This window comes from Vigna radiata, chromosome 9 (genome assembly GCF_000741045.1).
Source record: "Vigna radiata var. radiata cultivar VC1973A chromosome 9, Vradiata_ver6, whole genome shotgun sequence".
Taxonomy (NCBI): Eukaryota; Viridiplantae; Streptophyta; class Magnoliopsida; order Fabales; family Fabaceae; genus Vigna; species Vigna radiata.
Window position 1 is genome coordinate 19,052,689 of NC_028359.1, and position 14,454 is coordinate 19,067,142.

At 33.4% G+C, this 14,454-nt stretch overlaps 1 protein-coding gene across 1 annotated transcript; it reads right to left on the reverse strand.

Annotated features, from left to right (window-relative positions):
* Window positions 1-5,040: 5,040 nt before the first annotated feature.
* Window positions 5,041-8,274, reverse strand: LOC106773486 (receptor-like protein 12). The gene is made up of 2 exons (XM_022785938.1): window positions 7,120-8,274; window positions 5,041-7,050 (listed from the first exon to the last, which is right to left on the reverse strand). The coding sequence occupies exons 1-2, from the start codon at window positions 8,236-8,238 to the stop codon at window positions 5,041-5,043; spliced, it is 3,129 nt and encodes a 1,042-aa protein (XP_022641659.1). The 5' UTR covers window positions 8,239-8,274.
* Between the last annotated feature and the right edge of the window lie 6,180 nt (window positions 8,275-14,454).

The following is a 14,454-nucleotide window of genomic DNA, read 5'->3' on the forward strand; positions in this document are numbered from 1 at the left end:
TAGTAATAGGCTCTTTTCGCCAAGGGATTAGGTTAAGGGTAGACCAAGAAAGTTTGCATGGCAATATGATAAATAAGCGAATTAAATAAGAAGAGTAGATATATGAGGGTGGATAAGATGAAATTGTAAACCCCAACAACACCATTCATCCATAGTTTTTCCTCAACCATTGATTCACTGCATTTGCATGTTTTCTTTTGTTTTTGCATTTAAAAACTTAAAATCAATTTCTTCTCAAGTCTTACGCAATTAGGTTACATGAAAGTTAAGGCCTAAGAGTCCTTTGGGAAACGATACTTGGACTTACCCATTTTATATTACTTGATAAGGATCTGGTACACTTGCTAGGGACTTAACAGCGATCCCGACATCGTGAGCTTTGAAATCAACCAAACAATTGGGTGTTCTTCATCGGGTAGGTTTTCCCCAATTCTCTCCGTGCATTTTACAACCATGATCATGCATCAAACTCTGATTGCATGTAAAATGATGTTTCTACATTTCTTTTCTAGTTTCAATTAGGTTCTAAAACTTGTTCTCCATCATCAAATGGTAACCATAGGTGGGTCTAGCATTTCTCAAGTTACAAGAGAGTTATCGGGGAAGTTGGGTCTCGATTCCTGTTCTTTGAATTTGAGTTTGTATGGAATGAATTGCTATTTGAAGTACTGAAATAATGCATGCATGATCTGTTTTGGGTATGAGTGTTGTTTGTACTGAAAATTTGGAATTCATGTACGTGAATCTGAATGCTAGATGATTAATAAATAGGGAAATTGCGGAATGGTGTTATGAGTTGGTATAGAGAAGGCTTGATGTTGATTTGAGTGGTTGGTTAAAAAGGGAATTCTACTAAACAGGTTATCAGTTCAGAAATTTAGAGAAAAGTTGAGTTTTAAGGCCTTCAAAGAGGAACTAAGGCAGTCAAATTTAGAGTTTGGTGTTTTTGGTCTGTTTAAATACATTAGGTAAGTAAATTGGAACTTGATAGAAGTGTCAAAATGAGTAAAAACAGTTTCTAATAGGTAAATCTAGAATTGAGTCCTTAAGTTGATGAAAAATAAGTTTTTGAATACAAATCAATGCATAACCACTGGATAATGAGGTTAGGAGGTGTTCAAATCAATTAGGCAAGTTTAATTCATCATACAGATCAAGTTGGGAGTGTTAGAAACTCATCAAAGTGCTTAGATGCACTAAAATCAGAAAAATCAGTTTGTTGTCATAAACTGATAAGAATAATCGATTATCTCACTTGATAATCGATTATTCTATCCAGAACGTCATATTTTCTTCAAATTTCTCGACAATAATCGATTATTACATATAATAATCGATTATTGTCGTCGAAAAATCATCCAGGACAATTTTGGGTGGTTTTCGGGGTTCTGGATATTATTTTTGGTTATTCTTTAGGTCATTTTGGGGGTTTTGGACCTTTCTGAAACTGTTGGTGATGGTCATTTTCTTTATCTAAGTATGAGTTTACGGGGTTTTGTGTTGTTTAGTGGTTCTTCTGGGTCTGTTATTGTTTGGTAATGTACGTGGAATGATTTCAATGTAAATAGTTTCAAAGTAAGATCTCTAGGTTAGATCATTGTAGTGTTTAGAATGAATATGAGAGGTTTCTTCATGGGGGGTTATCCTAACACTCTAACGGTCTTTCATTCTCACTTAGAGAGGATTGACGCGTGTGGTAAGAGTAGTAAGAGGTCCTAGTGTAGGCGCTATCACTTGAAGGCCTATTATGCGTAATAGACTAACTTTGTGTGTGGTAGGGTGAAACTCATTGGCAATGGCTTTGCAAAGCAGTAGAGGACACCACAAGTGCACAACTCGCCCCAGATCGATATTCATTCTAAGTCCGAACGAGTCTAGATTATATCTTAACATGATAGGATGCTTTACTTGGTTTCTTCTTTGAATATACTTCTCTATTTTAAATTCTATATGATGACTTGCATGTTTTTCCAACCTAGTTTACCCTTGCATGTTTTGTTTGTTTTTTGTATGTGCGTGACTTTCCTTCATGCAATGATCATCCAACTTTGGATGTGAGCAAAGGCAGATGATGTACCTCTAAAGCATGCTTTGGAGGGAGATGACATAGCCCCTAGCTCTTAGCATCTCTCTTAGACTTTTCCATATTTTGAGAAACTTTATATCTGTAAAGTTTAAATTTCTAGCCTATTTTGGATGACTGTAAACTCTATACTATCATCTACTACTCTTACTGCTTTCTATTATTATAATTTATGCATTCTACATATATATACATTGTTATATATTTTGGGATGTTACATTTTACATCCAGTTGTTAATGACTCTAAAAGAAGTGATTAACCTTTCACTAAAAAATAGTTCAATAGTGTGAAGAATAAGTTGAAGTAGAAAACACCTCTCTTAACCGATAAGAGATGATAGTAACACCTTCCTTTACACACAATGGAATGAAGAACAGCTTGAGGCAGCTTGGTAGAGAACCACTTTCACCTTAGACACACTAAGATAAGTTTCTCCTTCTTCAAGCACTTGATAAAGCAGACTTAAACATTTAGAGCTTCCTTAAAACCAATTATGTACTCTGTAATAGTTTAGGTAATCTTTTCAGAGTTGTGTAGAACTCTATTTATAACCCAAGGTTCGTAGACAGCTCACAAACCCTGGACAATCATAACTTTCGATGATAATTGATTATCCTTAGTGATAATGTATTATTGCCGAATTGAAGTCTTTCTTAATTCTACTCATGATAATCGACTATACTAAAGAGCAAGTTACAATATTCTTAATGACTTACAAGTGAAAGTAAAAGCCTACTACAAAGGTTTACTCTATGTTGGGTCTATCAAGGAGAAGGTTCACTAGGGAGACATAATACTAATGAGATCTGAGTCCAACCACTTTAGGGATTGACACCACTCTCTTTCCAAAACCTTAACGCAATGGGCTAATAGGTCTTTCACCTTTATATAGCCTTTTACTTTCTCATTTCTATCCAATGTGGGACTTAGAGTCACACTTGGATTTCCAAAAATCTCTCCCCAAGGGTGAGTCCCTTCCACATTAGTATACTCCCCCTCCAACAGAAGCATTCCCAACCATGAGTACCCTTTTATACTACCGTTCATCTTAACAGGACACGCTTACCTAGAATCCTTCGTCAGGAAGACTTTCGATATAGGGACCGTTGTACTCGCCTGAGCCAGACACAAGACGAACCATCTACTCTAATGCCAATGTTGGGTCTATTAAGGAAGAAGTTCATTGGGGAGACACAATACCAATGAGATCTAAATCCAATTACATAAGGGATTGACATCGCTCTCTCTCTATAACCTTATTAAGACAATAAGTCAATGAGTCTTTCACCTTTATATATTGTTCTAATTTCCATCCAAGTGAGTCCAAACACTTTAGTAATTGAACTCCTACGAAGACTAAGGAGGATAAAAGAGACGAAGAAGACACGCATTTGAGACTCTATTATGAAGTTCTATGTCTCCATCTATATCAGACTCCCTCTACAGAAAGGGGAAAAGAAAAAATTTGACCTAACCCCCTTTTGCTCCAAAATGTATACTTAACGAACTAGCTTTCCAAACTCTCATTTGGTTCCGCCCAGCACCAACATCTGAATCAGTTCCCAGACTCCATGAACCATGGTTCAATGCAGCAGCTAGGTCAAAGTGCCCCTTCAAAATGGGGTACGGATTGCTCCTTGAGTGTTCGTATCAAAGAGATAGATAAAACAAATTGAATATATTTTTCATAAATATTTTTTTAAGGTTTTAATAATATTTAAATAATATGTTAAAGAAAAAAGTTCTTTTAACAACTTACTTTTTAGAATTTTTTGACAATGCATACGTGATATCTTGTAATTGGTCCGTTTCAAATATTTTTTTAAGCATAAATTCAAACAGACCAATAAAATGATGACATATGTCCTGTTATAAAAAAATTGTTAAAAAAAATTGTCAAAATATCATAATCCTATGTAAAATATCATAATCACTGGTGGTTTTGGCAATTCAAACGTGTGTTTTTTTCTAATTAAAAACATAACTATAGTATACTAAGAGAGTTTTTTTTATTATATACCGATAATATTTATTTTTTTACGCAAATAGCCAATACATATTTAAATAAACTTTCCATTACATTTTGCATCACTCAAAAAAATTGACACAAATTATAACAAATTTTTACTTTTTATTCTCTTTAAAAAATAGCATTTTCACGTCTTTATGTAACCAACACGCTTCTCTCTGTCACACAACAAACATAGCTCTTGTGTCAATTACTTTTTCTTATCGAGACATAGGTCTTGTTCACTTGAGAGGATTTGAAAGAAAATAATCGAGTGAATTTAAGAGGATTTGAAGATAATTTTTTTTTTGTTTATTTAAGTAAATTTGAAGGTAATCGAGAGTGGATTTAAAAGTAAATTTTTTTAATTTGTCACATAAATTAAATCTCACACTAATTCTCAGAAACTTTACTTCCAAATCCCTTCTTGTTGACCTCTAAATTCACTCAAATAAACAACAAAAAAATTATTTTCAAATCTTTTCAAATCCACTCAATTACTTTCTCTCAATATCCTAATAACATAATATTGCGTAGCTCATTCAAATATAAAAATATACTCTCTGTTTAAAGTGTGAGTTTAGGAAATATTTATTTTCCTTGAGACAAAATTAAAACATTTTTTGAATTTGGAGAAGTAAAAAAAAAAAAAGAAAAATGATAGCATTTATCATGATTAATAGCTAATGGTATCACGTTAGAGTTGCATAGATTTGACTTGTCTTGGTTGCATATTCAAAATATAGTTGTGGAAACATCCAACAGATAATTTTGTTAATGACTTTCCAATTCCATATCCTCCATTGTTTTAAACATAATAATATACCATGATTGTTTTCAAAATATGATGCTTGGAAAAGGTAGTTTTCTTTAGGACAAAACTCAAAGTAAACATGGAAAGAAATATAGCATTTATTATGAGCTTACCTGCTCATTTCCTATTAATAGTTAATGCTGCCACCTTAGAGTTGCAGAGGTTTGGCCTCTCTTGGTTGCATATTCAAAATACAATTGAGGGAAGATCAAACAGAGAATTTTGTTAATAACTTTCCAATACCATATTCTCCATTGCTTCCAAAACAAGAGTGGGCCAAAAACCATTCCATGGCCAAATATCAGTCCCACTTCCACACTAATAAAATTCCAGTCAATGGTAGAAATTGTTCTTTGGTGTTCTTGTAACACCCCTGGCTCTGGCTCTGTACCATCTAGTTCTTCTGTCAATGGAGGACCGTAGAGCCCATCATTTCCTTGAAAGGAAGAAGCTGGAAATGACTGAAGTTGGGTGCCTGTTGGGATCTTTCCCACCAAATGATTAAAGGAGAGGTCCAGGACTGATAGGAAGTATAAAGTTGCAAGTTCTGTGGGAATATTTCCTACCAGTGAGTTCTTTGATAAGTCTAAGGACTCAACCTCCTTCAGATTTCTAATTGATTGTGGAATTTTTCCCGAAAAAGCATTATTTGACAAGTTAAGTGCATAGAGTGCCTTAAACTCAAATAGCTGTTCTGGTATTTCCCCTTCAAAATGGTTGGATGAGAAGTCGATCGTAGTAAAAATAGTTAAAATCTTAACCAGATCCATCTGTTGACCTTTCATTGTAACTGTCACTGAATCGTCATAATATAGGTGGCCATATTGATAGATCTTATGGCGGATTTTTTTTTCCTCCGATTCATCTTGGTTTTCTTCAGACATCATTGCCTCCCAGCTTGTGAAAAAGGTTTCAGGTAGCTTACCCCTGAAATTGTTAAAGGCTAGATCAACTATTTGAAGTACGCGCCATTTGGCAGTGGTGTTTGCACATCCAATGTGACCATGTAAATTATTTTCTCTCAAGACTAAGACCCGGAGTGTGGATATCTTCCTCAACAAACACGGAAAGACATCCATAATTTTATTTTCTCCAAGGTCCAATACTTCCAATGATGTGCAATCAGAAAGAGATTTCGGAATCTTTCCATCTAATTTATTTTGACGCAGATTCAGAGTCCTTAGAGCACAGACAGCTGAAAACTTATCTGGGACGGGGCCCATGAGACTATTCTTTCTAAGATTTAATAACTCAAGGGTCTTACTCATTTTCATCAAACACGAAGGAATTCTTCCAGAAATGTTGTTATTGGAAAGATCAAGAAATCCAAGATTTGAAGAATTGCAGAGGGAATCAGGTATAGTGCTACTCAAAGTATTGTTTGAGAGAGAGAAAAAATATGTTACAGACAGGTAATTACCAATGTCTCGTGGAATAACAGAGTTAAATCTGTTGTCTGAAAAATCCAAATAGATTCCTTTTTCAGGAAAAAATGGTATTGGCCCCTGAAGTTTATTATGATGAAGGTCAAGCTCTTCCAACTCGGAAGAAAAATTCTGAAAAGGTCCTTCCAAATGAGTCAACAAATTATGAGAAATATTAAGTTTTGCAAGATTCGGTAGTTTCCAAATCCAGTTGGGTACTATTCCTTGGATATGGTTATCCGAAAGATCTAGAGAGGATATTGTTGAGTGATTTCTCAAGAAAGCAGGGAAAGTTTTCAAGTTGCATGATGCCAACCTTAGATCGAAAATACTGGGAAAGTAAGATGGGTCAGCATTTGCAACATTCACATCGACTGATAAGTTGTTGTATGAAAGATCCAGAGTAGTTAAATTTCTGAGCTCCGAAAGCTTATTTAGATGCACTGTCCCATTTAACTTGTTTGAAGAAAGTTCGAGGACTGAGAGTCTACTGAGTTGGTATACAGATGTTGGAAAAGACCCTAATAGATTATTGCTACTTAAATGGAGGATGTCTAATTTCGAAAAAGAAACAATTGTGAATTCGTCTAGTTGAGCAAAGTGATTATGGGAAAATATAATACTTTTCAGCTGGGGGAGTGTAAAAAGGGATGAAGGAATGCTCCCACTAATTGAGTTATTACTGAGATCAATGGTAACAAGATTGTTCAGTCCTTCAAAGTGAGACGATGGAATTGAACCACTCAAACCATTATAAGAAAGGTCTAAGAGCGTAAGTTTCTTGGCCATATTAAATGATGGAATTCTACCTGTGAAGTTGTTGAATGACAAGTCCAGGTAACTGAGTTCTGTGAGGTTTGACAGTGAATTCGGAAGCGTTCCGTTAAATCGACATGAACAAAAATTTAATTCAGTTAAGTTCCTCATGTTACCAATAGAGTGTGGAACTGTTCCAGAGAAGCTTGTGTTAGCCACTGTTAAGGTGTGAAGAGATCCTGGTGGAAATTCTGGGAACAAACCTTGGAGATTGATGTTGAAGGATAGGTCAAGAACTGACAATGTTCCGATGTTGAATATCTTCTGTGGAAATGTTCCAGTCAACTGACAAGCAGAAAGACTTAGGATGGTCAGCATTTTGAAATTGGCAAATGTTTCTGGCACTGCGGATGATAAATCGTTCCAATCAAGAACAATGATCGATAGATTGTCACGTCTTGCAAGGGAAGGATCCAGGGGTCCTGAGAGATTGCAAAATGACATGCGAACTTCTTGCAGGTAATGCAGTGACATCAAAGCGCTGGACCATTCATGTCCTGCAGCTGATATACTTACACCATCCAAATACAGTTGCCTAATACTGGTGAGATTTTGTACAAGCTTTCGTAGATTTGGGTTCCCCAGGTTCAGCTCTTGCCCAGATGAACAGAGAAGAGAAGAGAGATCAAGAGTAACCAACCTTGTCATTTGAGAAATCTCTATTGGAATCTGACCCAGAAAGCCCGCACATGATAAATTCAGATAAGTCAAATTTCCCAACCTCTTAAATGCAGATGGAATGACAGAATTGAAATCGTTATAAGCGAAATTCAATTTGTGGAGATGTCGAAGACTGAAAAGGCTACTTGAATTGCCAAAACCACCAGTGATTGATTCACCACTGAGGTCAAGAGCAGTAACATGTCCCTCCTTGTCACACTTTACACCTACCCAACCGCAACAATCATTACATGGATTCCATGACTTGAGTTTGCTACTCGTTTCAATGGTGAAAGTCAGGTTGTTCTTGAGTTGGAGCAGCAATGATCTCTGATCATGAAGACAAAGGCCAGAAACCAGAAAAAGGTTGTTACAGAGGCACAGCCAAAACAATGGCATGGCTAGAAATTGTGAGAGTAGCTCAGTTCTCATTGTAGATGGTAATTATGATAATGACACTACGACAGCATGTAGAAGTTTCAATTGTTGAAAACTGAGATAAAAAAAAAGTTGTTCCTTCTTCCAAAGGCTTGTTTGTCATATTTAAAGGAGAATGATATTTTGTTTGACAATTATATTAACAATGAAACACATATTTTATTCTATTGGTCTTTTTAAATTTATGTTTAAAAGATATTTAAAACATATTGTTAAAAAAAGAATTCTTATTTAAAATCTCGCATCTTCCATGGCAACGTCTTTCGTCAACATTGGCTTCCATCAAGGACCCACATTTTTAATGCTATTAATTTCTCACTCCGACCTTTTTGTACTCTTCTAAATACTTTATGTTTTTTTTTTTCTTAAATAAGTCATATTTAAGTAACCAGTTTTTATTTTTTAAATTGAGCGTAGTTGTAGTCAAGACTGAAAATGATTTATCTCTTGTAAGTAATTTCTTATCTTTTTTTGTTTTGTTCTGTCTCATTTGTTTTTAATTGATTATTTTGTCTCTTATATGTAATTTAATTATAAAAATGTTATCAATCATTTTTTAGGTTAGACTTCTAGTGAAACTAGTAATGTCATAAGAAATTTTTAATGAGAAATAATTAGTAATTCGAAAAAGAAAAGGTTAATTAATATATAAAATCAAACATAAAGTTTAAGACTAAGGTTTGGAATAACAAAGAATAATTTTTCAAATTTCAATGCACGATAATAAATTCCCAGAAAAATCACTATCCCATTCCGTGGGCAAAAGCTTTCTGCGTTAATTTGACCAAAGAAAACGAGACTTAATTTTATATCCAGTTCCCTGGGCAGAAGAAATGCATTTTTCCATGGTATAGACCTTTATTGCGTGGACAATCCTTTCAGAATCAAATAAAAAATAATACGTTTTCTACCTTACACATTAGCAATTGTAAAATAGTGATTTAGATTTTCTCTTCTTTTTTTTTTCTACCTTAGACATTCGGCATCTTTAACCATAAGTTTTCAAAGTGCTTCTAAAGCCTCTGCTGAAACCAATCTAAAATTTCAAAAAATAGTACACAGATATATACTATGTTTCATAAATTATTTAAAAAGTATTATTATAGAAAAAAAAAAGTTTTTGGTGAATATTACTCAAAACAGTAGTAAAACTAATGAAAATATATGAAAAATCTATTACATTCTTATATAACCAACTATATTTTGCAAAAATTCCATTAAACATTCTAAACACTCCAAGTTTCCATCTTTAAGAATACTCATCCTTTTCAAAGATACTTATTCTCTCAAAGATACTTATTCCCTCCTAGTCAAGATGTTGTGTTTGCAAGTAAACCAAGTGTGGTAACAGGTAGTAAATTCAGTAATTAATGATACATAAAATGTTATTTTATAAATTGTGTTATTTAGTATTATTATTTTATGAGCTTTTAGCTAGATGGATTTAGTTTATTTGGCTGATTACCTGGAATAGTTTATGATTAATCAATTTTGCATATTAATATTTATGTTAATATAGTTAAAGTAGTCCATATTTGTTACAGAGATTGCTTGCATCAATATGTAATAGGTCACGTCATCATAATATGTTCTTAGAATATAAGGACTGAATACATCTAAACACACCAAGATGTATTAGGACAAATATGATATATATTAAAAAATAAATTTTCACTTAATTTTTTTTTTTAAGAACTGTCATATATTTTATATAACGTTGCGGAAACTTCATTAGTTTATCAATCCTTTTTATGGATTTCAAATATCCAAAAAATTTAGCTGATTATTTCAAAACATGAAAAAAAAAATCATTTGATGTATTTATGGAAACTGTGGAAGTATTAATATTAAAGTTTTCTTTGAATTTTATGTTAAAAATTATAAATATTATATGTAAAAAAAGCACAAATATATATAAACATTTTTTTAGAAATTTAAAATAAAATTTTACTATTTATTAAGTAATTTGAAAAGAAAAAAATATATTCAACACCAAAAATAAGATTGAATCAAATTTATTTAAGAAAATATATCAGAAGTTCAAATTTGAGTAATGTAAATGCTCTATTAATGAATCATGTAAATGCTCTATTAATGGAGAGAAAGAGAAAGATGGTTAAGGACAATGGAGAGGTGTAAGATATTTTTGGAATAAAAGAAAATAATGGAAAGATGTAGAATATTTTTGAAATAAATTAAAATAGTGGAGAGGTACACGTCCCACTTGGAAAGGTGCAGGGAGCAACACCCATTTATTGGTGGTGCTATATATGATTCTTCATCCAATGTTTTGAAATATTTTATTTCACTTATAAAACTTTTGATGTAAAAGAAAAACTAGATCACTTACTATCTACTATGCATGTATTAAAAAGTATCACATTCACATTCGCAAATATTCATTTATAATATTCCTCAATAATTTTATCCACAAATATGTAAATACCATTCTTTGTCTAACATGTTTCTCCGTTAAGAAAGAAATTGCTTTTATTTCAAAAGTATTGTTTGGTTTTCTCAAAGTAATATGAAAGCCAAGACTTCCGAAAAGTTATATACATTTTTTCTAAGGAAATGTTTCCTGTAATCATTCAAAAGGTTTGTTGACTAGACTATTTCGTAAAAGACAGAAAATGGTAACTGACTAAGATTATTTCAATTCTAAACACAATTAATTCATGCTCTTATTTTTCGACTGAATTTCTAAATAAAACACACTTCTAAATTGATTAAAGAAAACTTCCATAGAAAATATATTAGTGGGACGCACTCTTGTATTCAAAGGAAGTAGCTCTACATTCTTCTCACAATGCTGAGCATAACCGGAAAAAAATAATTATTATTTTAGCTTTCAGGTTACACTCACTTAAAAATTTTAATGTGTTATTTTTTAATTTATATATTCTGTCCAAAGAAATATTTAACTATCCTTTTATAATTTTAAAATTATTGTAAATAAAACTAAATAAAAATTCAATATCTTATTTTTTATTAAATTTTTAAAAAATATTTTCTTAATTAAAAAAAATTGTTCATGTGTCAAGTCAACATTGTACTACTTGACATGTTACAGCTACGTGTCAAACCAATGTCAATGTTACATGTTAGTTAGTGTTAGTGTCACGTATCCATGTCACGTGTCAATATCACGTGTCAATGTCTTGTATTAAACTAAGTTTCAATTTTTCTTAATTTTGTTCAATTTAGTCTTGAATTTCATAAATTTTGTTAAATTTAGTCACAATTTTAAATTGATTGATTCTCCCTGCACCTCACCATCTTCATCTTGTAACTCCCGAATTTTTTTTAAATCCAATTGTATCCCTATGTCTAGCTTTGTCAGTGGTCAGAGAGCATATTTTGATTTTCAAAAAATTTGACCCATCCAATCATAAACCGCACTTAAGACCCTACACCCTTCTCCTCATAAGTCTTTCTTGTTTCTCTTCTCTATCGCATCTCACTAGATACCCTACACCCCTCTTCTTGTTTCTCCTCTCTGTTATCCTCCCCTCCTCCCTCTGAGTGGTCTTCCTTCCCCTCCACTCTCATTTGTTCACTGTGTATTTCGTGTTGGTGTTGTGGTTTGCTCTCTCCCTCTTTTCTTCACTTGTGTTGGTTGATTTGCGTATGTTTTATTTCTGTTTGATATTGTTGATCTTGTGGGTGTGGGAAAAAATGCTTTTATATGGAATATATGTTACTATGCTTAAATGATGTTGCTGATCTTATGGGTGTGGTGCTGGCCATTATTTCTGCTGCTTGTTCTGTGCTGGGGTTGGAAGTAGGGAAGATGTTGAATAAACTGCAAATGGAACTGCGGATAACGGTCGCCACACTACGAAGTACGGATATGATGGCTCCGCAATTGGATATGTGACTGTTGGCAATCGCAGGTGGATCTATGGTTTGTCTACGGGGATGCATGGTTTTGGTTCTCTGTTGTCCGTAGTACAATTTGCGACTGTGGCGAACTACATTATGATCTGCAGCAAGGGCGAACCGTAGTACGATCTGCAGCTAGGGTGACTATAATATGATTTCACCTTTGATTTTTAACTTAAATAAAGTTTACCCAAGTATGAATTGGTGTAGATAGTTTTTGTGGGACAAATTTGCCAAACAAACCACCCTCTTCAATCATTTTCAGTAACACTCCTCTAACAATTTTGCCTAGATACAGTCTTGAGATTGTCTTTTCAAAGATTTGGCAAGTAATGTGAAGAGAACCAGTGACTCTTGTACTTGCTACTTTGTCCGAAGAACATCTAAATAATAGAGAAGATAGTTCAAAAGTTACCTGTGTTGGGGTCTGATACCACCTGTTGGGAAAAACGGTGAACCCACACAAATGATTTTACTCTTCAATCCATTGTGAGTTATTTTCATTAAACTTTGGCCACCTTTAAATAGGTGCAAATAAGGTCTTGGGCCAATTACAAATAATAAAAACTGACAATAAAATATCAACTTACCTAAAAATAAAATCTCCTTATTCTATCATAAAACAATATTCTACCTAGATAAACCAAAATCATAACTATCATTCCTATTTTATCTCTATCAAATCAAACCAAATATTACTAGACTCAAAAACTAACAAAATAATAAATCTCTAAATTTAAGTTTATCCCAACAAACTCCCCCATAAACTTAAATTCTTCCTTTATTTTCCCTTTATTCTTCTCTCTCCATTCTTCTCTTCTTCATTCTCTCTTCTTCATTCTTTTCTCAGGATCATCTACGGCCTTGAGTGTTCCTAACTTCTCCACTTTTCAGAGTTTGAAGCAGATCTTGCTTAAGACAGTTCTCCCTCGAACGCTTGCGTCACTCTCTTCTACGTGTGCGGCACACGTCTCCCTTGTACGCTACGCGTCTTCACCGCACTCCAATTACAGTGGACTCTCTTGGCCAACTGAATCATGAAAACACTATTTGCAAGATTAATTCTCTCTTACTCTCTCTTTCTTCTTTACTCTCTTTCGGACACTCAGACTCTTTTCTCTCTAAACTCTCCCCTCTCTCATTTTTTTCTTTTTTCTTTTTCTCTCACTCACTCCCCCTCCAGCGGAATCATTCCCAACTGTCACCAAGGCAAACGGCAAACCATCGGCTCCTCGAGTACACCATGGTCATCACTTCTCTTTCTCAATCCATGGTCAAACACTTGAGCATTTCACTTGCTCTCCCCACCTCTCATGATTCATCCGACGACCACTGGCCTCCTGCCTGGCTCACCTGATCATGGGGGAATGTACTCGGCTGAGCCCTGTCTTGAACCATCAGCTCTGATACCACTGTTGGGAAAAACGGTGAACCCACACAAATAATTTTACTCTTCAATTCATTGTGGATTTGACCCACACAAATAATATTACTCTTCAATCCATGGATGGGTTATTTTCATTAAACTTTGGCCACCTTTAAATAGGTGCAAATAGGATCTTGGGTCAATTACAAATAATAAAAACTGACAATAAAATATCAACTTACCTGAAAATAAAATCTCCTTATTCTATCATAAAATAATATTCTACCTAGATAAACCAAAATCATAACTATCATTCCTATTTTATCTCTATCAAATCAAACCAAATATTACTAGACTCAAAACTAACAAAATAATAAATTTCTAAATTTAAGTTTATCCCAACAACCTGCTCCCCTGGATTGATGGTAGCAACATCCATTTCCCTGTCAAACTCGGATGAAAGGAGACTATTTGAGAAAGCTCCCCCACTCAGTGTTAATGATATGTATCAAGGAATGTTTTTCCCGTATTAAAATGATATTCTTCATTCATAGCATTAATATGAAGAAAAGGAGAGTAATGAAATCAATATTAACCATTTTGCCGGAAGAAGAGGCATTGTCCTATAATCATTTTAATTTTGTTTATTTGTCGAGTTAGGTTTAATGTTATTTCGGATTATATTTTTAATATTTTTTTTTTGTTAATTTAGACTTTTATTCAATTTTAAATTTGTAGAATATTTTTATTATGTATTACATTTTATTTATTTATTTATTATTTTTTAGTTAATGTACAGTATGATATCTGGGCCGAGCGGTTAAAGATATATCTTATTCAAGATATAAAATAATTAAGAATATTTATTTAAAGATATTTAGCAACTAACCAGATTTTCAGGTAAGTCTGTTTATATTATATTCTGTTTATATTTTATTCTGTTGGGCTTATATCAGTTC

Bases quoted from the DNA above. Each gene is read 5' to 3' on its own strand.
- LOC106773486 (XM_022785938.1), bottom strand. From the start codon at position 8,238: ATGAGAACTGAGCTACTCTCACAATTTCTAGCCATGCCATTGTTTTGG. The intron at 7,051-7,119 runs ATGGCCAAGAAA...CCATCGTCTCAC, and splicing joins GTAGAATTCCATCATTTAAT to TTTGAAGGACTGAACAATCT.